This window comes from Mustela nigripes, chromosome 16 (assembly GCF_022355385.1).
Source record: "Mustela nigripes isolate SB6536 chromosome 16, MUSNIG.SB6536, whole genome shotgun sequence".
In the NCBI taxonomy this organism is placed as follows: Eukaryota; Metazoa; Chordata; class Mammalia; order Carnivora; family Mustelidae; genus Mustela; species Mustela nigripes.
The window spans coordinates 13,467,298-13,493,060 of NC_081572.1; the positions used below are offsets into that span (position 1 = coordinate 13,467,298).

At 41.6% G+C, this 25,763-nt stretch overlaps 1 protein-coding gene across 1 annotated transcript in view; it reads left to right on the forward strand.

Moving 5' to 3' along the window:
* PITPNC1 (phosphatidylinositol transfer protein cytoplasmic 1) overlaps positions 1–15,709 on the forward strand; it is a 252,041-nt gene extending 236,332 nt beyond the window's left edge. The window contains exons 8-10 of the mRNA XM_059381053.1: positions 436–499; positions 11,352–11,470; positions 15,620–15,709. Coding sequence (XP_059237036.1) covers positions 436–499; positions 11,352–11,470; positions 15,620–15,625 — 189 coding nt within the window. The 3' untranslated portion in view covers positions 15,626–15,709. The remainder of the gene's footprint in view (positions 1–435; positions 500–11,351; positions 11,471–15,619) is intronic.
* Positions 15,710–25,763: the final 10,054 nt, after the last annotated feature.

Genomic DNA, 25,763 nt, shown 5'->3' on the forward strand with positions numbered 1-25,763 from the left:
CCTGGGATCATGACCTGAGCCGAAGGCAGAGAGGCTTTAACCCACTGAGCCACCCAGGTGCCCCTCAAATAAATAAATTTTTTAAAAGAGATAAACGAAGAGGAAAACTCAAGGTGATTAGCCTAGAGATTCATTCCGGTCATTGCCATGTGCTGCCAACCTGTTGTCCCTACTGTGTCCCTAGTCCAACTTTCAGTTAAGATGAAGAGATTATTTTACAGCACAGATAGCCTCGGAAGGGCTGAGCAGGTGAGCAAGCCCATGACTTGTGTATGTGAGACAGTGTATGTGTATGTGTATGTATTTGCTATCACATGGACAGAGGGATGGGGAAATGTGTAATTGTCAGGATTCCTAGAATTGGGAACAATCTATTTTCCTGGTAGTTTTAATCAAACATGGTATTATTTCAACGTCTTTCTTTTACTTTTGTAGGTGGTCCGGGATATTCTGCTGATTGGACATAGACAGGCTTTTGCATGGGTTGATGAATGGTATGGTAAGTCAACTTCCCCAAAATAACTTCCAGAACAACTTCATAACCTGTTGATTTGGGCTGCAGTCCATCTGGCTTCATATGTTACCTAGAAGGACAACAAAGGCAGGACTGTTGCCCCCTGAAGTGGAAATAGCACTGTCCGTGGCACATAACGGCACAGAATGTAATCATAGAAGCTTGGTCTAGAATAACCACGATAAAGCTGACCCTTGAACAACACGGGGTTGAGCTACGTGAATCCACTTATGTGCAGATTTTTTTTCAGTAAGTATAGTACCATAAATGTGTTTCCCTTATGATTTTCTTTTTTTTTTCTCTTCCTTGTGATCTTCTTAATAACATTTTCTTTTCTCTAGCTTACTTTGTTGTAATAATATAGAATTGATTGCATAGAACATACAAAATATGTGTTAATCTGTGGCTTATGTTATCAGTAAGGCTTGAAGGACAACAGTAGGCTATTAGGAGTTAAGTTTTGGGGCATGGATTTTCAAGCCGATGGGAAAGAGGGTGTGTGTTGCCACCCCTAACGCTCTCATTGTTCAAGGGTCAACCGTACTTAGTTATTGGCTAATACATAGGACCCCTGTAGGTTTGATGCTGACATACTTCATAACACAGGGCTCCATAATTCTCCTTTGGATGGATTTCAAACCCATCCTGATTTATCCCAAACTTTGATTCAAGATCAAAACTCTCTGAACCATTGCATCAAGTAAAAGCAGTCGTTTGATTCAGAGAACCCTTGAAACACTCCCTTGCCAAAAACATAAGGATTCTGAAAGAATTCAAAGGCAGGGGCGTAGGTGTTCCTTCATCCTAATGGAGACCATTGTGGCTTCTCTCTCTCTCTCTCTTCCTTTCCTTCCTTCCTTCCTTTCTTTTTTTCATGGTTTTGGGAGGAATGAAACAAGTTCTGCACATTCCCAGTAAATGAAAGTCAGGATCGCTTCATCCCTTGGTGGATGGTCCACCCTTTCCAGATCCTGGGCACTGTTGTTTAGTCCACACGAATCCTCCGCGTGCCCAGAATCGGTCATGAGAGGCTAGTGTCCTTGACTATAAACAGAAACAAACACACCCAGTTGGTGACTTGGGTGAGATCTGATCGTCTAATGAAATGCCCTCCTCCTCAGCCTCTTCCTAAGCCACACTGAATTTGTTCTGAGGGTAACCTCGATTGCGTTTTGGTGCTTTTTATCCCTGTTCTACCAATCCCTCCCTCTTCTTAGCAGAAGGCATCCCCTTTAAAGTGAAAAGCTACATGGAGCTGAACAACGATGTTGTTAGCTGTTTCTGGGCCACCTTGAAAACATGTGGTTCTGGGGAGTTGTTTTGGTTTTGTTTCGGTTTTGCATTTTTCCCAGATCCATATCTTCTGAAGAGCCCATGCGTCAGGGTTTGTCCAAAGGCAGACCTCTAGAAGAGATTTCTTTTGAAAGGTCATCATTTGCTCTTTCTTACCCATACCACACATACCCCCGCCCTGCCCCCGCAGGACGCTGCTCATAGGACATGTCCCTGAGACCTATTTGTAGTTGTCTCTGTGAGGCAGGTAGAGGGAGAGTCTGCTATGATAACTTCCCCTGGTTATGAAACAAAGCTTTTTGGTTGTTTTTGTTTGTTTGTTTTTTCCTCGGGGGAACTTTCCTCAGATTTTTAGAAAGGGAGCAGAGATAGAAAAACCCTTAAGAACTGCTGACCTCTCCCAACCCGGGCTCCTCTAAGCTCATTGGTGTCTTTGCCACCCACACTAAGGGACTATCAAAAGGATATTCAAAGCCTAAATTGGCAAATGAATGGGGTCCTCGGGGCCAAGAGATGGGGCACTTTGATAGATTTCTCAGTAGTGCCAGAATGCCATAGAGGACCTTCCAGAAAAGGCAGCATCAGAGAGGGTTGCTGGTTCCTGATGAAGAGGACAAAACACTGCAGGCCTGTTGATCAGAAAAGAGGGTTTGAGCAGAGGCAGGGTATAGACCAAAAAAAAAAAAAAAAAAAAAAAAAAAAAAGTGGGTGGATAACCAGTAAGTGAACATCTCAGTACAGTAAATGGAGACCGACTCTTTTCTCTCACACCAGGGGCAATGAAGACCTAAAGACTTTTAGTCCGGGGTGGCAGGGCGGGGTGGGGGTGGGGATCCTCAGACTATTACAGGGGCCCAAAGCTAGACTAATGCATCAGAGGAAAATAGAGGCCTCCGGTCCTGAAGAGCTCTCAGAGGAGAACTACCTATTTACTCAGGATGGCTTAGGTGGACACATTAACAACTCAAGGAGGCTATCGACAAAAAGCCTTTCTGTATCTGAGTGCAGGAAAATCGTGTGTGGTTAGTGGATCTAGACCACGGGGGAGCCCTGTATTCCCCAGAGAAGGTCTCCACTCCCCACCACCCTGCCGTGTACACAATCTTAGCTCCAACCAAAACAAGCAGCCTTTTCGCTGAGCAAGGGGTCTAAGAACCATGCCATCAATTTCATGTAAATTCCTTGCCCCCAGCTGAGCTCCTTGCCAGGGAAACAGGAGGCTCCTTCCTTATACAGATGCAGACACTCAGTCAATCAAATGGATGGAAATAACCTGCCCACCGACCGCCTTCTCAGCCCCTTATGGGAGGTCATGTGAGGGACTGGGGGCCTTTCAGGGAAATGGGTGTGTCACTGTTCGCCTACAGTTCTGCCTACCTGAAGTGGCGTATTTTTCTTTGGTCTGTATGGGCCCAGTGAGGCTCTCGCATTCGTAAACATGGGAAAGATCCAAAGTTAAAAAGAGAAAACAAAACAAAAACCTTTGCCTGTAGCTTACAGCGCTGGTGCAAAGTGAGGTCCCCAGGCCAGTAGCATCAGCTCCCACTTGGGTATTTGTTAGAAATTCAAATTCCCAGGATCCACTCCAAACCTACTGAATCAGGAACTCTGGGGTTCTAGCCTACCAATGTGTTTTGTTTTGCTTTTTAAGATTTTATTTATTTATTTGACAGAGAGATCACAAGTAGGCAGAGAGGCAGGCGGTGGCGGGGGGGGAGCAGGCTCCTGGATGAGCAGAGAGCCCGATGCGGGGGCCGATCCCAGGACCCTGGGATCATGACCTGAGACAAAGGCAGAGGCTTTAACCCACTGAGCCACCCAGGCGCCCCTCAATGTGTGTGTGTGTGTGTGTGTTTTAAGATTTTATTTATTTATTTGACAAAGAGAAATCACAAGTAGATGGAGAGGCAGGCAGAGAGAGAGAAAGGGAAGCAGGCACCCTGCCGAGCAGAGAGCCCGATGCGGGACTCGATCCCAGGACCCTGAGATCATGACCTGAGCCGAAGGCAGCGGCTTAACCCACTGAGCCACCCAGGCGCCCCACAATGTGTGTGTTTTAACAGTGTGTTTTTACAAGTCCTCCAGATGATTCTGGCTAAAGTTTAAGAACAACTTTAAATCAGATTAGATTGTATGGACACTTGAATAAATTCAGTCCAGACAGATTAAAGAATGGTAGATGTCTTCTGGGCCAACTGGTAAGCCCTGGTGCCCTGTCAGAATCAGGAAGACATCCCTCGGGGCAGATTCAGGCTGCACTCTTGGCTTAGGGCTGAATTTTAGTCCCAGTGACATCCTGGCTGTGTGTTTGTATGGTATACAACCTCACCATGCTTAGAGGCACCCCTGGAAGTCTTTCTCCCTAATTAAGCTAGCCACCTCCAGTGCTTTAATTAGAAGAAGGGGGGGGGAAGGGGGGGGGGGGCATTGTAGATGGTGGTTGATCTTCTCTTACCCAAGAATTAATTTGTGGCATTTCTGAGTTTGAGCATATGGCTGTCACAGAACTAATTCCCTAAACAAATTTTATTCTGCTCATGTTCCTTATAAAGTATAACCATGTCCATTGTTGGAAAAGTTGAGGGTTTTTTGCTTTTTTTTTTTTTTTCTTTTCCCCAAAGCCTTGATTGGTCTTTATCCATGAGCCTTGGGTCTCTCCTGCATGACTGGAACACTAATCAGAGAAGAAACAACACATTTCAGAAGATGGGGTGATAAGGGGCAGATAAAAATAGGCAGCCCAGCTTCACAAAAGCATAGTTTTGCTTCACAAATCTGACAGTATTTTGAGAGAGGAACAAAGGATTGCCAGAGGGAGGCTGTGATTGAGTGGAACCTCATGAATGTCTTTGAAATCCAGACCCTTCCAAAAAAAGTATAGGGGCAGTTCTGGCGGGTATAGATGAAAGTCCCTCTTGAAAGTGGCTTAGAAATTATTCTAGAGTCCCTAGAGCAGGCCTAATAACAAACGAAGTGAGCTCAAGATGGGGAAAGAAGCTTACTTAAGGACTAGCATTAGCTGGTTGAGTTCACCAGGCCACCATTTTCCAATGGCTCTGATTTCCTGAAATAGGAATTTCAGTGCCATGGCTCTTAGGCAACATTTTATGTGTGTGTGCTTAATGTTCATTTTTCTGGGGAGAGAACGTGTAGCTTCTCATCAGAGTTTTAAAGGGATCTGTGACTCTCCTCTACCTCCCCGAGGTAGCACCTGGGTGGGCACCCGAAGGGCACCTGGGTGGCTCAGTGGGTTAAAGCCTCTGCCTTCGGCTTGTGTCATGATCCCATAGTCCTGGGATCGAGCCCCACATCGGGCTCTCTGCTCAGCAGGGAACCTGCTTACCCCTCTCTCTCTGTCTGCCTCTCTGCCTACTTGTGATCTCTCTCTGTCAAATAAATAAATAAAATCTTTAAAAAAAAAAAAAAAGAACTATGAAAAAAATCATAACTGTACATTGCACTTCTACATCTTACTGGCTTAAATTACATGGAGAGGGTATTCACCAAGACTTGAGGATTGGCTACTTTCACTACAAAAAAGTGGAGCCACCCCTAAGCTATTTATAGCAATCATGTATTGAATTTATAATCATTATAAAGAGTTTAAAGGAAAAAAAGGCACATTGCAAAGGATGACTTCCATATTTTTCAGAGCCAAAGGAGTATCAAATCTCATTCATGGTGGCCAGAGCCTTCCCCCGCCCCAACCCAACTGCTTGCTCAAGACTTCTATTTTGACTTAGTATAAGGAAAAATTACTTCTGTTTAGGCTGAGGATCCTAGAAGTGGAGAGAAAATGTTTGTAGAAGGAAGCGACGTGTGGCATGGGGCAGGTCATTGAGTATAACTCTTATTAAAATTTTAGCTGCTGTAGTTATGTAATACAATGAAGGAACATTCTTGCTTGCAGACCCTGTGTCATGCCGTCTGTAGTTTCTCTGTATGTCCTACTGACCTCTGTCCTTGCAGATATATGATCTTGTCTCCACAGACTGTGAAATCAACCTGCCTTCTTTTTTTTTTTTTTTTTTTTTTGGTAAGATTTTATTTATTTATTTGACAGAGAGAGATCACTAGTAGGCAGAGAGGCAGGCAGAGAGTGAGAGGAGGAAGCAGACTCCCCGCTGAGCAGAGAGCTCAATGCAGGGCTCGATCCCAGGACCCTGAGATCATGACCCGAGCCGAAGGCAGCGGCTTAACCCACTGAGCCACCCAGGCGCCCGACCTGCCTTCTTTTAAAAAATGAAGTGATTGAAAGAAAATTGCCACAAATTTGACAATTAGAAATTGTCAATTAGAATAGACAATTTGACAATTAGAATAGACAAATTTGAAAGACTAAGACAATATCTTTGTAACATAGGTAGCCAATAGACAATGAATATCTATAATGTATAAAGAGGTCCTATATATTTAAAAAAAAAAAATCCGGCAACTCAATAGGAAAGACGATAGAGAACATAAATAGGTAAACATAGAAAAACCACAAATGCCTAATAACCTTGGTACTAATCCCAAGAAATATAATGAAAATGATACGTGACTTTGTTCATCTGATAGCAAAAATTTAAGATGGTGATAATATCCAGTTTTGGATAAGGTGGGAGAACAAAAAAACAGTTCCTATAAAAAGGATAAACACATGGGGCATCTGGGTGGCTCAGTGGGTTAAAGCCTCTGCCTTCGGCTCAGGTCATGATCCCAGGGTCCTGGGATCGAATTCCACATGGAGCTCTCTGTTCAGCAGAGAGCCTGCTTCTCCATCTCTCTCTGCCTACTTGCGATTTCTGTCAAATAAAAAAAAAATAAAAACTTTAAAAAAAACAAGAATAAGGTAGTTCTAGGGGCACCCCGCTGGCTCAGTCAGTAGAGCATGTGAGTCTTGATCTAAGGGTCGTGAGTTCAAGCCCCACGTTAAGTAGAGATTACTTAAATAAAACTTCAAAAATATATTTTAAATCTGAGAAATAAAAAATAAAAAAAGACATATAATATATAATAATATAATACATATAATAGTAAAAATGGGTTAGTATACCATAGTATGGTTCCATAAATTTAAAAATAAATGAGACGGTATGTGTATGCAATAATATACATGTAAATTCATAGAAAATAAATCTGGCAGTCTGTAAATCAAACTCTTAACAGTGGTTACATCCAGAAAGAATAGGATTAGTAGGAGACGTTGAAAGGAATTAAACTTTCTTCTCAGTAAATATGAGTACTATTTGAATTCTTTCTCTGGAACATAATGTATGCATTAACTTGAGGGAGTCAATAAATAATCACTGAAACCTGTATTTTATTTAAAAAAAAAAATGCAGCAAATGGGAGAAGCCGACCAAGACTCACAGAGTGGAAGTATATTTTGTTCTTAAATGAAAGCTTTTAGGGATGCCTGAGTGGCTCAGTCCTCTTAAGCATCTGCCTTTGGCTTTACGTTATGATGCTGGGGTCCTGGGATCAAGTCCTGCATTGGGCTCGTTGCTCAGCAGGGAGCTTGCTTCTCCCTCTGCCTGCTTCTCCCCCTGCTTGTGCACTCTCTCTCTGATAAATAGGTAGATGCATAGATAGATAGGAAGGAAGGAAGGGAAAGGAAAGAAAAAGAAAAGAACTTTTAGTTCATGGTTGAGGAAATCAAATCAAAGCAGATTCCTCAACAAATCCCCCAGGGACTCTTGGACAAGGCTGGACTGGTAATAGACATGGAGGTGCCCATCTCAGCCCAGTCACCTGTCCAAGGAGGGGCTTCTCAGGTCACGTGACCTGCACTTGGCTGGAGCAGGAGAAATGAACTCTCGCCTCATCTGAAGGAGGGTAAGAAAGAGAAGGAAAGAAAAACGGGCTCACAAGAGGGTAAAGAAGAGCAGTCTTGTGCCACTGAAATGTAATGAGGAGGGCATCCCTGCCCCCAGCATATTTTCCAGTGCTGAGCATGTTGGTAATAGATACAGAAATAAAGATACAGTAGCCTCCAACAGCCCAGTGTCAAAGATCCTGTGATGTAGACCTATCATACTAGTTACAATGTTCTCTTAAATCAGCGAATTTGCCCAGAGTTCCTTGTTTAAAAGCTTTTATCTGAGAAACCTTTCTGAAAGGTAAATTATGACCTTTCAAATCTGTATACTAAGGGATGATTATTTATTAGTTTCTTTGCAAAATAATGGACGTAAGTTTCCTTGAAGAGTTTCTTTGATGGCACATAAGTAGTCGTTTGCTAGGAGCAGAGAGGTCTGGACCAAAACTGTCAGAAGTCACTCTCTGGTCATAGAAAATCAATCCATAATGAAGATGAATCATCTCTGAAAGTATAGTCTGTCATTGGGCAGTGCAATTGAATTTACTAAAAAATTGGTTCCTGTATGGATTTCAGGTAATACACTTTGCAGAAGCAAGACATAATGTGTCTTACTTGATCATCTGAACAGGAATATTTTCACTTGATTAAGCTTTCCATGAATTACTAAGAAATATTGGAAATATTTACATCATTTCCATAAGCATGCATGATACATGGGGAGAACTGAGGATTCAGATCAACATCATTTCCTTCCTTAGTAGGGACCAGATTATCACCATCTTTTAGAGAATCAGCTTACTAGAAATGTTCATTCTTATGTGGTCTAATTGGGAGATTTTTTCTTTTAGATGCAAATTTCTGAAACTTTGTTTCATAACTCTTCCATTTTAACCAAAAAAAAAAGTCATGTTTCTGGAATGAGCCAAGATTCTAGAAAACTGTATTTTCTCTTTACCAATTCCAAACTGTTGTTATTGTACCCCAAATAATAGATTTTTGTAAGGACTTTTTAAAAGATTTTATTTATTTATTTGACAGAGAGAGAGAGATCACAAATAGACAGAGAGGCAGGGAGAGTGGGGGATGCAGGCTCCCCACTGAGCAGAGAGCCAGATGTGGGGCTCGATTCCAGGACCCTGAGACCGTGACCTGAGCCGAAGGCAGAGGCTTAACCCACTGAGCCACCCAGGCGCCCCAAATAATAGATTTTTTTTAAAAGATTTGTTTTATTTATTTGACAGACAGAGATCACAAGTAGGCAGAGAGGCAGGCAGAGAGAAAGGAGGAAGCAGGCTCCCTGCCGAGCAGAGAGCCCAATGGGATGTGGGGCTCGATCCCAGGACCCTGGGATCATGACCCAAGCCGAAGGCAGAGGCTTTAACCCACTGAGCCAGCCAGGCACCCCCCAAATAGTAGATTTTTAAATAAGGTTGTTTTTTTTTTTTTTCATTCTTAAACAAGTACAACATATTTGATGTAGAAAACACAAAAGGAAGAAAATGAGAATTATCTATATTTCCAACTCCTCAAAATAATCACTGTTAATATTTTACAGTGTATCCTTTTAGTCTTTTTAAAATGTATAAAATTATTTTCTGGCAGAGGTGGTTTCGTATAATGTGTATGATTGTTTTACCTCCTATTTTTAATAATATGCCAAGCACATTTCTCTGTAGTGTTAAGTATTCTTCTATATTTTTTTTTAATGATTTCTTAGTACTGTCCGTCTCCTGGTTCTTTCCTATTTCTCACTGTTCTGAACAAGGCAGCAATGACTATCTTTGTTGGTAAACCCTTCTTCACATTTACAAAATTGAGACGTCTTTGAAAGCACGCCGCCACACAGTTTAAGCCCTTCTCTTAACATTGAGCTAATTAAAGATAAAGAATGATTTCTGTTGGGATTCACTAGAACAAAGAAACTAAAATGCCTTTGTTTTCATTTTCTAAATGATTGTCATGCCAGTGGGGGGCGGGGGCAGGGGAGAGAAACAGAGAGGGAGAAAGTATCTAATGAACATATATAGAGAGAAATTTCTCTGGTTCTTAAACTTTGGGCTTAAAAATGACCTCAGTATTCTTTCCAGGTGTATTTGTGTCTAGGAAATTTTGATAACCAGCCTTTGGAATTAAAGTGATTGCATTGAATGAATATGCTCTTATTGTTAACTAAGATACATTTATCTTAATTACAAAGCAGCATGTGTTTGTTGCTTCCCAGTTACCTTGACAAAAAGCATGCTCTTTGCTTGGCTAGACCACTGCTTAGCACCCTTGATACTTACATTGCTTATGGACAACGTTTGTGATCAATGGTTTGGGGGATTCAGGGGTGGGGAGGGGGAGATGATCAGCTAAACAAAATAGACCAGGTCTGGATTTAGAGCCACCCTCCTTCTTGGTCCCAGACCACACTGCACTGAGTCATCAAGTTCTGGCTCGTGTGCCCTGTAGAAGTGAAGAGACGCTCACATGACATACATAGATTGGTATAAAAAGACACCAAACCACATGACGCTGGAAATACCTAAGGAAAAATTTCCAGCTGTGAAATACCCGCTCTAAATCCCCGCCAAGCTAATTCGCGATCAGGGTGGTCAAATAACCAATTATTCAAGCATCCCTTCCTTGTAGAGAGGCATGACGTTTAATTCTGCCATGACCACAACAGAGGAATGCCTGTCTGGGAAGATTGCGGATAGAATGTTGTAAATAACCAAAGGGCGGGTGGGGAGTAGAGGATAAATCGGCAGACGTAGTTCATGGGAGAATCATTATTATTCGTATGCATTTCGTATCCTGAAGATGGGTGGGTTCTTTGTTGAACTCAGTTTTTCATCAGTTGGGTTTAGACAGGGTTTCTCAACCTTGGCACCCTTGACATTTTGGACCCGCTGCTTCCCTGTTGAGAATGGGCATAGGTAGGTTATTCCAAGGCTTCACAGGACCCCTACCTACTGGATGCCAGGAGCTCTACCATGCCAGTGGTGTCACAAAATAGTCCCCTGTTGGGAACCACTGGATGAAGACATCCTTATCCCGAAATGCTGAAAAACTACAGACTCAACGCCCAAAATCATAATGTCATGTGCCATTTTATTTATAGATCAGTGTGGGTGGAAGGAGTGCCAGCCATCTCCAAGCTGTTAGACTAGACTTGAAGTTCCATATAGACCCGCACTCTCTGACACTAGAATCCTGTGCAGAAATCCATCTCCGTGTGAGCTTTGCAACCAAATATCCCTTGTACCGGTAAACGTCACGGGTCTACCTTCTGTCTTGTCTCAAGTACTAGCAATGAAAGTGTCCTTTCTCTTGTTGAGTGCATTGGTTTAAAGAATCTCCAGATCTATTTTGAAAGGTATCTGGAAGGTAAGTATGAAAGCAAACAAACCTGACCCTGTCCCCGTCGGGATCTTCTAAGAATGTTTTAGGAGATCTCGGGCTATGGCACTGCCCACGTGCTAATACTCTCCATCCATCTAGCTCACGTTACAAGCCCCACGCCTAAATAATTTCCAATCTTCGCTGTTCCGAGACTGTTTCAACTCAACTTCCTTGCACTCACTCCCCCCTTTGGCTGGTTTAGCTAACTTTATGACGTCCTCTTCATAAAGTTAGTGTAATTCCCTGCTTTTTGAAACCTCTCTGGCTTCTGCTACCGTCTTTCCCTAAAGTCTCCCTGTTGAAATTTTGCGTTTAATAACAGTAGTTGCCAACGTCTTGACCTTTTTGCAGATATGACAATGGATGATGTTCGGGAATACGAGAAAAACATGCATGAACAAACCAACATAAAAGTTTGCAATCAGCATTCCTCCACTGTGGATGACATAGAGAGCCATGCCCAAACAAGTGTATGTAGAATTTTTAAAACATGTTGCCCGCCCTTTACCAAGCGTACACTTAAAACTGATCTTTGAAATACTGCAAACGTTCATTTCTCAACATGCCACACAAAATCATGTCGTCACTCAGGGGCTGTTGGTGAAGAGCCTGAGCTAGGTCTAAACGGAACAGTGCCACCTCTTGCTTCTAGATTTTTCGATTCTTAAAGGAGCCGCTTGATTTCAGGGTTGGTTTTTCTGCTCATAAAACCCAAGAACGTGGAGAGTGGAAACATTTGTGGCTGGTGAGTGGCCTGCACCGGGAAAGAAGAGAGGAGGAGCCAAAACAGGTGTCATCTGAAAACTAGTTATTGTGACCATAACTTTAAAAATACAGTTAAGGCTCGAGTTGTTCATTCAAGGGACAGCTTGTGGCTCATCTGGTGTTTTAGATTTCTTTACATTTGCTTTGAAATGCTTTCTATGGCTCTTTATAGCTGTTCTAGCCAGTCTGATCCTTTTTGCTTTGGTTAATCTCAAGACGGGGCTGCAGCCCATGGATGCGCTGAGTGGCTGAGCAGTGAGGGGGCGGTGAGCTGCGAATGTGCTGGGCCACGTAGCATCTCCAGCCTGAGACTCAGCAGGAGACTGAGAGAGCCACGGGTTATGTAGTGGCACGTTGGAAATTGAGAGCTGACTGTATGGTGCATGCCAGCATTTTAAATATAGTTATCTCTCAATCATTCATGCCAATGAAGAGGAACTAAGATAGATGAGGCATCAAGTCATTTGTATGTGTCTCTGGCCAGTGCTCTGGCCTCTTTGGGTATCAGCTTGAGCCCGCATGTCCTGCTAGCCCACATCCCAGAACAGAACCTATTAGATTTTTAAGAAGCTGGTAATGTAGGTAAAGACGATTGAGCAAGGGCTATGGTTGTAAATGGGGGCTTTAGAATTGTGACCATCTTTTTGGTTGTACTTTGGAAGTTTTTGGTTCGGTTTTTAGAGCATGTATTGTGGAGTGTGCCCTGCAAGGCTCAAGTGCATGTGGCTTACTTACCCTCGAGACTCATATGGCCCTGACGTTTCCTCCCCGTGTGCATGTAGTGATTGGAATTGCGGAAAGCTATAGAGTCAACTTACCTGGGGTGTTGTTTCTCTCTGTGCACAGGCTTGTGCCAAAAGGACTTCCCTTCTCCCTCTATCCCTGTTCTAATGTTAGAAATGCTCCCTAAGGAAACTGTCCTTGGAAGTCCATCATTTTCAATTCCCTTTCTTTGTGGAATATTAGACTCTAGTTCCGCCCTCTGAAAGCTGCTTGCTTAGAAATGTGATCAGACAAAGGAAGCCCAAGGAAAGGGGGAGATGCCACATTCCAAAAGATTCTAAGTGCCCAGCTTTTCTCATGCTAAGCTCTTATGGTTTTTAGCTTCGGGCTCTTTGTTTGGTTTTTCTCCTGCCATTATTACCATTAGAAAGTCAATTTACCATGTAGACAGTGTTACCTAGAGTGGTTCTCCCACGGGAAAGCCCCATGCATTCTCTGGCTGCAATTCACTGTCGTTCCCATGACTTCAGTGTAAGAGATGCCTATCTCTTTAGAAGTTACACAAAGTGGTTATTTTGAATGCTTACGACATTTCCCTTATTCTCTGGAATTCCATCAAATTGGAGATCATTTATTTTTCCATTGTCTTTCTTCGCTATCGTAACGAAAAACAGTTGGAATCAGGAGGCTGCTGTCCATCACAAATGCAAACTGCGTGGGTGTTCAATAAAATTTCAATCCTCAACCTGAGTAGGGACACACTAGATTGAAATTATGCAACATTAACACCCATGAACATAGCAGTAAGAAAGTAAGTCTCCTTTTCCATTGAGCAGTTTCCATGCCTTCAAGGAAGGGAAACTTCTAAGAGACTCCGGGAATGTAAAATCGAAATTCTGTATTTTGGATGATTTCTGCCCCCTGCTGGATATGTGGAGTAGAGCACTATACTCTGCCACTTGCGTAGAAAGTCTAATTTTTCAAAGATGTTTATTTATATATAGCAGAAACATACCCCATTCACTGAAATTTTTGAGAGTCTCAATTTTGCTTTAAAGTGCATACTTCTTTTTTAAAAACCTAATTTCATTTCTTAGCTTGTTGAGAGTCTTAGTATTTTTAAAGTGGCAAATTTATAGGTGCAATTTTTCTTGTCACATTCTAAATTGTATATGATATCAGTACGATCATATTTTATTTCCTTCATAAGAAAAATTTTTTCTCTCATAAAATTTTAACAATTGCTCCAAGAAATCCTCTTAAGGATTTTATTTTTTGAAAATATTTCTGACAGATGAACATCAGGGAAGGGAAGGAAAAATAAATTAAGGTGAAAACAGAGAAGGGAGGCAAAGCGTAAGAGACTCTTAATTACAGGGAACAAACCAAGGGTCGCTAGAGGGAAAATGGGGGGGCGGTGTAACTGGGTGTTGGGCATTAAGGAAGGTACTTGATGTAATGAACACTGAGTTTTATAGCAACTGATGAATCACTAAATTCTACCCCTGAAACTAATAAAACATTATATGTTAACTAAATTGAATTTTAATTGAAAAGTTAAAAAAAGAAAAATATATCTGGCTTGCTTATGTTATAATATGACCTTATAGGTATATATATATGTCCTAATGATTAAAATCATGTTATGAATATTCATTCCATAGTTAATATTTCCAAAGTGGATATATTGTTTCGTGTTAACTTCTGCAATATCATCTCATGAAGGTTCCACCACTAGGTTCGTGGGAGAGGACAAGAATGAAAAATGGGTCTGTGGGAAGCTAAAATTCATGTAGAAAATCCTTGGACAGCAGATGTCCCCTTTTACTCAAGGACAAGCCCTTGGGCTTTCACTCAGTGCTTTTTCCAATAAGCCCAGTTACCTGTTTTCTCTGTTACCAGTACATAAAAATGGCAAAGGATACTAGGGTTAGCCAGAGAGTGATTAAGAACCATAACAATAGTAAGGACAATCACAGTAATAGAGTTTCTGAGAATGAGAGAAGAGATCTCAAACTATAAAAAAAACAAATACGCCCTGGTAAAGGAGTCATTGCAGTGTTAATATATTTTCAGTATATTACGTCTAAAGGGTAGCAAGTGTATATAGTAACATTCAATATATTAGAGGGGCTCCTTGCTGGTTCAGTTGGAAGAGGGCGAGACTCTTGATCTTGGGGTCATGAGTTCAAGCCCCACGTGGGGTATAGACATTACTTAAAAATAAAATCTTTTTTAAAAATAAAGAAGTTAGGGAAAGATTTGTATTTTAAAAAGTGTCTAATTTTTGCTTTCTCACTTAATAAAAACATTTTTAGATATTTAGAAAATCTACATCACCTGACAATTTCTCTTAATGAGGCACCACTGAATTTGTTTCGGGAATGCCAAATAATGGTTTTTAGGGGTTTTTTTAATGTTTCTTTAAAAAGATGGTTTTATTTTTCTTGGCTTTGGGATAATTTGCAGGGTTGGTGGTTGTTGTCATTATCTTCTTTGTTTTTTAAGCTGAATTAATTAAAATACAACATTTAAACAATCTCAGGGTGGATACACAGTCAGGAAACCAGTAACCCCCCCGAATGCAAAAAATGTATTTACTGAATAAGAAGAAATTCTGATGATTTGCCTATTTCCTGTCTTAAGGTTTACTTGTACTTGCATACCCTGAAGGAGGTAATAATATGTATCATTTCTGGGCCATCAATTGCTTGAACTAGCCTCCCTTTATGGAAAATATGACTAGTTGTAATAAATAGCTCCATATATCACCATCCCACAGCTCACTCACACACACACACACACACGCACATCCCTGGTCTGGTTCTATACTCTCCTGACCCATCCTAATTCGGAATACTTACACTACTCCCCAAAGAGTGCTTTGGAAAATCTTGGATGGATATTCATAAAAGGAAAAATTTTTTTTCCCCAGAAGTGTATGCCTTTAAAAAAAAAAAAACAAAACTTCAGGGATTAGCATTTCAGTGATAATTTGGGTTTCTAGTCTGGACAGGCCTCTTTATGATAGGATTCCCGTAGTTCCCTTAAAATCAGGCATGGAGATATATCCATTTGCATCCCTCCTAAATAACTGGTCATTTTTCTTTCTATTTTTTTTTTCTTTGAAGACATGACAATGGATGAAGTCCGAGAATTTGAACGAGCCACTCAGGAAGCCACCAACAGGAAAATTGGCATTTTCCCACCTGCGATTTCGATCTCGAGTATCCCCCTGCTGCCTTCCTCGGTCCGCAGCGCCCCTTCTAGTGCCCCATCCACACCTCTCTCCACCGACGCCCCAGACTTTCTGTCCGTGCCCAAAGATCGACCCCGGAAAAAGTCAGCCCCAGAAACTCTCACACTTCCAGACCCTGAGAAAAGAGCCACCCTGAATTTACCTGGCACACACTCTTCAGAAAAGCCATGTCGGCCCAAATTAGAGTAACTTCCTATGAATATTTCATGGGGTTTTATATTTTCATTTGGGTGTTTTTCTTTTTTTTTTTTAAGAAACTTCTGATAGAGAAAAAGACTGCTTTGTCCCTCAAACATGTTCCTTCGATCTCTGAGTGTGCATGTGGTTAAGTACCTTCCCATATAGGATTCCCCAAGGATGCCCTTGCATCCTGCTAGATGTAAATTTTAAGACTTGCAAAGGACAGAAGAAATCTTAGTAGCCACAGCTGGAAACCAGGGAGGAAGCCTTGTTGAGCGTTTGATGAGGTCGGTGTGGAAGTCAAGAGTACATAAGTGAAAATGTTGTGCCCCTGTGTTAGAAGGTGTGGTAAAATAGCGAAGTCAATCTCTTCTCATCAAACCTGATATTCTCAAAAGACTCTCAGGCGTAACATAAGTAATTGTTAAATTTCAAACTGTTCATCACCAATACTTGAATACTAGTAGTTAATTGAGATTCCTATTTTGGTTAGTCTGACTCAGGATTTGGGGCCTAATTAACTCTTTAAATTTTTTGAGAATTTTAATTATCAACCTATAGTGGCTCCAAGTGCAATTAACAGTAACTGATTTATACCTTTCACAGAATTTAATAAAGATTCCACTTGTTTCTGTCTTTTAATAACTTTCCCCCTTGTGCCCTTGTGGCCTAAGAAATCTTCCAGAATTGCACAGATGAATGTGACCACGACTGACTGATTTGGGGATGGTTTGGTTTAGGAACCAAGAGGCCCAGGTGAGGCAAACATCATCCATTAAGATTCTCGGTATTTGCAATTGAGTATTTGCCCATTCAAAGACGTTCAAGGGTAGACTAAGCTCACAGGACTTTTAATACTGTCAGATTTCTGGTTTGGGAACCCTGAAAAAGAGAACTGTCTCCCATCCCCCTCCTGCTTTTACTTTCAATAACATCCAGATTTCCCTGGTACAGAGTGCCCCATCACTGGACCTTAAAAAAGACTGTCATTCTCTTGCCCTTACTTGAACCCCAAATATTGGGAATGTTGCGGAAGCGGAGTAAAGACTGTTGAGCAGGAGGAGAGAAGGAGCAAAACTGCTGACTCCTATTTGTAGAGTAAGAAGGAGGAGCCGGAAGAGATGCCAAGATGAGAATCCAGGTTGACGGGAAGTAAGATTATTCAACCTAAGTGGCAGAAAACGAACTCTCCTTTGATCTAAAGAGAAAACTGCCACCGTCGCGCCTCACTGCCTTTAAACGCAGAAGGAAGGGCAAGCAGAATCTGGCATTTACTCTCTGTCCTCCAAGAGAGGAAGACAGCAAGGTAGTTGGGCAACTCCAAGGCCCCAGCTAACCTTCCTGACCATAACCTCCAACCTCAGGAAAGGGACCTTCCCAAAACACAGATTCCAAAGGAAACAACATAAACCAAGGAGTATGTCCTCCTTCCCACACAGCCTCTCGGCCAGTGGACCCTGCCTGCTTCTCTCTCTCAGTGCTCAGCACATGCTACATAGTGTCTTTGAAATTGATAAACTCTCCCGTGGTGCAAGCGCTGGTCCCACGAACCCAGCACCGAGTATTCTAAGTCATAACGTCAGACTGTCAAGATCATTTCTTTATCTACAGGTTGACATGTCGCTTCATAAATAAATCAATCCAGAACTCAAAGGAAACCAGTTGCAAAGAGATCGACAGTGCATCTCTCTTCCCTAAGAACGCCGGCTCTACAGTAAGCGATTTTTGCATGGAATAGTAGCATGATCTCTGCTTGTGGGAAATCTTCATCTTCTCAGACCCCTTGGACTTCTCAATGGTCCCCTCCCCACACAGTAGTACTTAATGAGAATGTTGGGCTTTAGAAGACGAAATTCTCCTTTCAGAAGACACTGATATAGTATGCATCTTTGCTTACCATTTGCCCGCTGAAATCAGGGTGGGGTTGGATTGTTATTTTTTGCATAGAACAGATTTATTTTGTGCAGGTTGTAAACACATCTGGCACCTAGTTTTCCCATTAAACACCATTGCCGTTTTTCTTTTTTGTAAAGTAGCTTCTGCTGTCGAGGTCAATGATGCTGTATGCTTTTGAAAGCTAATTTCTGATTTCCTTCTGTGAGTTTTCTTTCTCTTGTAGCCAGTTCAATACCACAGATATCAATTTCAAAGCTGCCAATGATAGTGTGATTCTTAGCCAACAAATGTGTGTACTCTTAAAGTATGTTCAGTTTTTCCTGTCTACACGTGGTTGTGTGCATTTAAATGGGGCGGGGGGTGTGCAAATATTCCTTTAGCTGCTTTGAATATTTAATCCAGTCATCACAAGGCATAAATGACTTCGATGTTTTATCTGTCTTGATTTTTAAGTCTCTTTTCATATTCTCCATACATGAGTTTGTTTATTGTGGGATAGAAGCCTGCGATGAATGTGTATGTAGAACATTAATAATTCCCATAAGGATGGAAATTAAATGGTTGCATGATGGAAACTTAGAAGAAAAAAAAAGAGCAGAAAATTGAATTCATTAAGCATGTTGGGGGAAAGAAATAGAAACTTTAACTCAGTGCCTCTGTCTGCAATGTGGAAACTTACAACTTTGTTCACCAAAATTGTATTATACCTGTATATATATATAAATATAGTGAATCAGATGCCACCAGTTTTGAGTTTCTGGTAGCCAAATTAAAATAAATAATCCATAGAATAACACATACATTCATCCCATCTTCATCTCTGGTGTAAGTGGAGACCATCAAAGTGACCGTAGATGTCATTACTTTGGATGGATTTCAAATTACGAAATGGCCCCGTGTTTTTCATTTGAGTGTAATACAGCGTCGTTACTTTGGCTGTGTGCTTTCCCAGGATAAGGAGGTCTTGGTGTTTTTACTGCATAAACTTTATCAGAGGTGAGCTCTGGAGGCCATTTCATTTTCCTGCTATTGGACTGAAATAAAACAAAGCAAAGGAAAAGCATGACAACCAAGGAGCCTGTGACACTTTTTTCAGTTACCACTGTAATAACCAAAACAATAGGCGTTCATTGGCGAACTCATTTATAAACCCTTCTGCTTTGGGTTTGCGTCCATGTGTGGAGGGAACATGGTTTTAATTTGGGAGTATTAGGCATGTTTTGGACTGAAAATAAATTTCTAAAGAGTACAGTAGTGGGTGGATAATGAACACAGACACTTAAAAAACATGAGACGCCCAAAGGAAAGATGTGATTTTCTTTCAAGACACTGTAATAAATGGTGACCTAAGTGAAAAGATTCTGATACTTCTCAGAAGTCATTTTTCCGTGAAAATGTCAAGGCTAATAATGTATGTATGTGGATTTTTCAATTTTGCTTTATTTAGCATCTCGTTGTGGCTCAGAAACAGCAAGGTCACTGGCTGGCTTCAATCAGGAGGAATTTTACTTTTCCCAAGGGCCAGAGTATAAATTAGTCCCATACAATGTGTACTCAAATAATCCGATAGAGAAAAATAGTCTGAATAGTTTTAGTCCCTTTCTGATCATCTGACTCAGCAGACTAGGTGACGGACAACCTGCCATCGGAGCCATAATTCTTGAAATTTAAAAAAAGAGAAAAAAAGTCTGTTTAGTGACTGCAATTGATCATAAATAGATCATTTAAAACCATTCATTCTTGCTGAAACTGAAATGTAACAAGAGCACAGAGCTGACATGCGGAGGCAACACATACCGGGTTCTTCTGTGTTCTACCTTCAAAACAATCTGTTTGCATTTGAAATAGAAGTGTTTGAGCTTTTTAGGAGTTAGTGCAATAAGAGAATGTGAATATGCTAAGAACTCTTCAGATGCCGTTACTAATTATACTTTTGTTGTTAACAAGTGCTTTAGGATAAACCCCAGTGTTTTTGCTTCAAGTTGAAAGCATGTCTGTTGAATTGCAAGTCTCCCTTCAGTTTCTGTGTATCACCAAGAAGAGGTTTTTTGAGTTGTTCATGCCTATACCGCTTAAATGTAGCTTCAAAGTGTCACTTTTAGGGTTTACATTTCAAGCTGGGATCTTGATTAGTTACATATATTGAGTCAAAATAACACTGCCACTGCAGAAGGACCAAGTTTTGGAATGCACAGTGTTACCGACTACAAGCAAACAAGAGTTGATCCTCACACATGCCATCCTTCTGTGTCATTTTATGGCTGTTCTGTGTTTTTTTTTTTCCCCAGTTATTTATTATTGTTAATAACTTACTTTTTCTTACATTCTGGTGTAAATAAACTACAAAGCAATCTTCTTTCCAAGCGTAGCTTCCTTCTCTCTCTCAGCCATTCTCAAGGGAATGTTGGCAATTGGGAACTTGCGGGTTGATGGGAAAGAAGTTGTCAAGGAAGAAGAAAGAAGCTAATGGCTAACCGCAGGTCTAGGGGTCTTGTACTCAAAGAAGGCTGGCCTGCTAATAGGCCTTTGGTGCCTTCAGGGCCCGGGTCATGGACAGGAAAAGCTTGGGTCTAACTGTCCAGCCAAAAGATACCCAAGGAGAATCTGTAACCTGAAAGGTCCCCTAATAATGGGTCCGTGATTAAAGGAGCGAGACTGATACAAAGCAAAAGTCAAGCAAAGCTTTATTTCGTGCCAAGCATGGAGAATCAAACCAAACATTTGGGGCCGTGCCTCTTACAGAGAGGGCGACCCCTCTCTGCTTTACAGACTAGCTTTTAAGGGCAAAGGCCATGTGATTGGGCCTGGCCACGCACAGGTGGCCAATGAAATTGTAACACACAGAGAAAGCTACACAGTCATGCTAGGTCACACACAGGTGTGTGACCAATTGAACTACAATTTACCGTAGTACATACTTGAACTAGCCTATCACCTTGGTCAGAATTGGCGCCCAAAAGGCGGGAACCACACTCTTTGGTGGCTAGGGAGACGTTATGTGTCCCCACTGATTGGATACCTCCACCTGGCCTGACCCACCCTTGTATTTGGGCTTTGTTACCTGGGACTGGTTTTCCCAGGCTTGCTTTTAAGTGAGTCCCTGAGGCAGGGCAGGGTCAGTTTAAGTTTTACCGCATAAACAACAAGATCACTGTTTCACCCAAGATGAAATCCCTCTGGCTAAATAGGCCCTTCCAAACCCAATGGGAGACACGGGTGGATTCATCTATCCATTAACAGATGTTTGATTCCCCCTCATCAAATGTGAGGCTACAGTCTGAATGACAACCAAGAAAAATCTCCCCGAAGGAAACCATAGGGACAGCACCCAGTGGGACACTAAATTCTATTCATTGTAAGATGACCCAGTCCAAGAGGAACTGCAGTCATTCTGATCTGGTTTCTCCATCTCCAGAAGCTCCTGTTGTTCACAGAAGGGTCTTCTGAGGGTGGGTGGAGTGAGGACAGCAATTGCCCCTTCTCCCGAAGTCTTCTGCTGGACCCCTCCCACTTGATGTTCTCTTCAAACCTGAAACTCATGTCAACTTCCATACCCCTGTGCATTCATCTCTGATTCATGTAACTTTGCACCATAAGGAAGCTTTCTACACTGAAAACCTTCCTGAAATTGTGTAACTGAGCCAGTGAACTAAAATATGCTTGCTTGTGTAGCTCTGACTTCGCCAGGACCACCCCCCACCCCGCCTTATAATTCTCTTCCAAACACACGACCTTCACACGAGTAGTCACGGGGTGACTTGGAGCCAGCAAGCTCAGGTACAGCCAGGCTGGCTGTCTATTCCTGGGGCCAAACTAGATAGTGGTTAAACGTTTGGATGCTTAATGGTGAGTATATAGATGTTGGTAGTTTACCAGTGTACTCGTAATGTTTTTAATCCCAGCATTTCTCGTTTGAGTATTACTCTCGGGCTTCCAAACGCCCACATTCTTTTCTAAAATTCCCTGTTGCCTTGAGTATATTCCACTTGGGGTTTTTTGCCTCCAACCTCCAACTGTTCCTTGACTTTTCAAGTTTGGGATAAATCACGTATCCATCCTCCAAGCCCTGCTCTGAAATATCCCTCTATGAAAATGTTCCTCTCAAACCTGAAGCTTTGATGGCTTTGGAACAACAATCAACCTGTGTGCAGACGTGTGTGTGTGTGTGTGTGTGTGTGTGTGTGTGTGTTTAACTCCATGTGGTTGACCCAAGCAAGCCTTGGTTTCACGTTTGTTGTATTGACTTTCTCCACTTAATTTTTAGCCCTCTGTTCCTCCTTTCTATAACATGCAACTTTGTAGGAGGTCCTGTTCAAGTCCAGACCTTTAACTACTTCGGCTCCAGGGAAGATTGGAAACAGTCTAGTACTTTGCCTTAATGCCCTGGCTCTGGTCCCAGCAGGGAGGAGTCAAGGTAAGATATAGCCAAAGAAACTGGACATACTTTCAAATCCTACCAAATGTGGCTGTTCAGTGCAGCAACATTACTGAGCTGAATTAAACACCTGGAATTTAGAGGATGATTATATTTAGCTAGAATTACCACCCATCTGCTCTGAAGGCAGACACAAAAGACGAGATCATCATTTCCCCTCCTTTAGCTTACAGAAGGAAGTGGCCACTCTGTCACTGGAGGGTATTAAGGGCAGCCGAATCTGGACCTTTGTGATTTTTAAAAAAAAATCTTAATCTTCCAAAATAACTCCTGCTCCTAAGGGAGTCTACATGCAAGATGCTGGCAGTCTGCTCCTTGGTAGAAACCCTTGAGAATCATTTTGTGATCTTAAGCACACTGGTGATTACATCTAGAGCATTCCAAAGATAACGTGCTGTCCTCTATGTGCAATCATTAAAATCCAGTCATCAGTCTTAATGTGTGCAATCCCTCTTCTCAGGACAGAACTTGAAAATTGAGAAATATTTCTATAAATCTGATTTTCCCGCACTTATTATAAATTTATTCTACTTACTTGCATTTTGTTAAAATCTGTTCTGTACACCCAAGGAAGTGAATTTTCTTTCCACCTGCGTCAACTACTTTAGAATTCGCACTTTCTTCTGCAGAAGATAATTCATAAATGCATATCTTTCCTCAAAGTGCTTTGAGGGTTTTGAATTGTTTTATAACCTCCTTTATATATGGTACATAGCAAGTTTATCAGTTTTTGTAGCTATGTAATATTCCCTTGGGTTGGAAATCCATAATTAAACATTCCTTTATTATTTGACTTTGAGGTTATTTTCTGGATTTTGTTATCATATAGAGTGTTGTTAGGAACATCTTTATAATATAGTCTATGCCATCTTTCTAACTATTTGTTTTGGGTAAATTCCCAGAAATTCAATGACTGGGTCAACAGATAGGAATATTTTTATGACTTGGAGTTCTACTGCCAATGTCCCTCCAAAGAAAATTGTACCAATTTACAATTCCACTGACAACATAGGAGTGAGAACATTCATCTTTTTGAACAAGTATTTACAGGTTTTTAAGATTTTATTTATTTATTTGACAGATCACAAGTAGGCAGAGAGGCAGGCAGAGAGAGAGGAAGGGAAGCAGGCTCCCTGCTGAGCAGGGAGCCTGATATGGGGCAGCAGGCTGTCCACCAAGCAGAGAGCTCCCCGCTGAGCAGAGAGCCCGATGCAGGGCTCCATCCCAGGACCCCGGGATCATGACCTGAGCTGAAGGCAGAGGCTTTAACCCATTGAGCCACCCAGGTGCCCCAAGTATTTACAGTTTTAAAAGTTTATTATTATTCTCAACTTGTTAAGCAATTGCCAGCATCCAATTCCCATGTCAGTTCTTTGCTCCTTTAAGGTATTAATACTCTTCTTTTTGAGTGTCCGTGGGATGAAGGGCAAACTTAGAGAAGTTTTCTGATTTATTTAGATGTTCAGTGCCTTCGCTAGTCTACTGCTGCAGAAACGTTGGCCAGCTCCCGCAGGAACCACAACATAAGGAATTACATTTAAGTGAACAAACCAACATCATTTCTCCATCATTTTGTTTTCACGCTTTCAATGATAGCAAACACAGAATGCATCCTTCCTTGAGGACTTCTTGAAAACTGCCATGTACATAACAACAAGATTTTTCAGGGTTTCTTTTTGTTTTTAACCAAGACAGAATGAAAGTAAAAACCCAAGCTCCCTGTTATTTTACAATCAGTTTTCCTAATTCTAACAGAAACCTTGGTGAGGACAGAGCAGAATCGTTCTTAAATCTTTCATGCAACTTCTTGGAAAGAATGTGATGACAAATTGCATATGTGCTCCAAAAAAGGACCGTAATAGTCTGTGCGTCATTCTCTCTTACTGAAGCCACGTGAGAGCCATTCCTGGAGAACAGAGAATTCTCAGGGAGAGTGGTCATTCCTCGTGCATTATAAGGACACGGTATAAAATTACCCTCAAGTTAGTTTCCCATCTGATGGCGGTCTTTACTTTTTGGTTGTTGGTGTTGTGTATTTGTGTCAACTTTTTATTTTGAAATAATTATGGATCCACAGGAAGTTACAAAGAAATGTGTACGGATGTCCTGGTATACCCTTAACCCGGCCCCTCTGATAACAGCTCATATAGTATCCTTCAATATGACAATCAAAAAATTGATACAAACCATAAAGCTGATTCAAATTTCACCAATTCTGCATGCACTAGTGTGTGTGCGTGTGTGCACATGCGTTGTGTTTTTAAGATTCCTTTAAATTTTTATTTATTTGAGAGAGAGAGAGAGCACACACATGAGCTAGGAGGAGGGGCAGAGGGAGAAGCAGAATCTCTGCCTGAGCAGGGAGCCCTACAACGAAGAGGCGAGGCTCGATCCCAGGATCCTGAGATCATGACCTGAGCCAAAGGCAGGCACTTAACCAACTGAGCCACCCAGGCATCCCTGTGTGTGTGTAGTTCTATGTAATTTTTGTCACCTGGGCAGCTTCATGCAATTACCACCATCTTCAAGCTACAGAACTGCTCCATCACCAGAGGACCCTCTCATACTGCCCCCTTCATAGACACAGCCTCTGGCTCTGCCTCCAAAAAAACTTTTATTTTTAAAAACAAAGTATTGGGGCACTTGGGTGACTCAGTTGGTGAAGTGTCTGCCTTTGGCTCAGTTCATGGTCCCGAGATCCTGAGATCAAGCCTCGCATCGGGCTCCCTGCTTAGTAGGGAGTTGACTTCTCCCTCTCCCTCTGCCCTCCCCCTCCTCATGTTCTCTCTCTCGCTCTTGTGCTTTCTCTCTCTCAAAATAAATAAATAAATAAATAGATAAATAAATAAAATCTTTAAAAAAATAAAAATAAAAACAAAGTATTTCACTAAAGCAACGAGCTATATCATTTTATTTTCCGCTCTAACATACTCATCACTGCTCTCAAACATGTTTTGGCTATTTTTAAATTGTGGCAAAATACACATAACATAAAATTTACCATTTTAGCCATTTTTTTAAGTTTAGTTCTTTATTCTAGCTCAACTTACATCACTTTTTTTTAAGTTTTTAAATTTATTTATTTGACAGAGATCACAAATAGGCAGAGAGGCAGATGGTGGGGGGTGCGGTGGCGCGGGGTAGGCAGGCTCCCCGCTGAGTAGAGAGCCCTGTGTGAGGCTCCATCCCAGGACCCTGGGATCATGACCTGAGCCGAAAGCAGAAGCTTTAATCCACTGAGCCACCCAGGTGGGCCCCCCCCCTTTTTTTTTCATTTTAACCATTTTTAAGTGTACAGTTCAGTGGTGGTAAGTATATTCAAAGTGTACTTATGAATGCAACAATCACCACTGTTCGTTTCCAGAACTTTTTTCATCATCCCAAACAGTAACTCGACCCATCAAGGGGTAATCCCGATCCTTTGCTCCTACCAGGTCCTAGTAGCCTTTCGTCTCCTTTTCAGCCTCTATGACTGCCTGTTCTGGTCACTTCATAGAAATGGAAT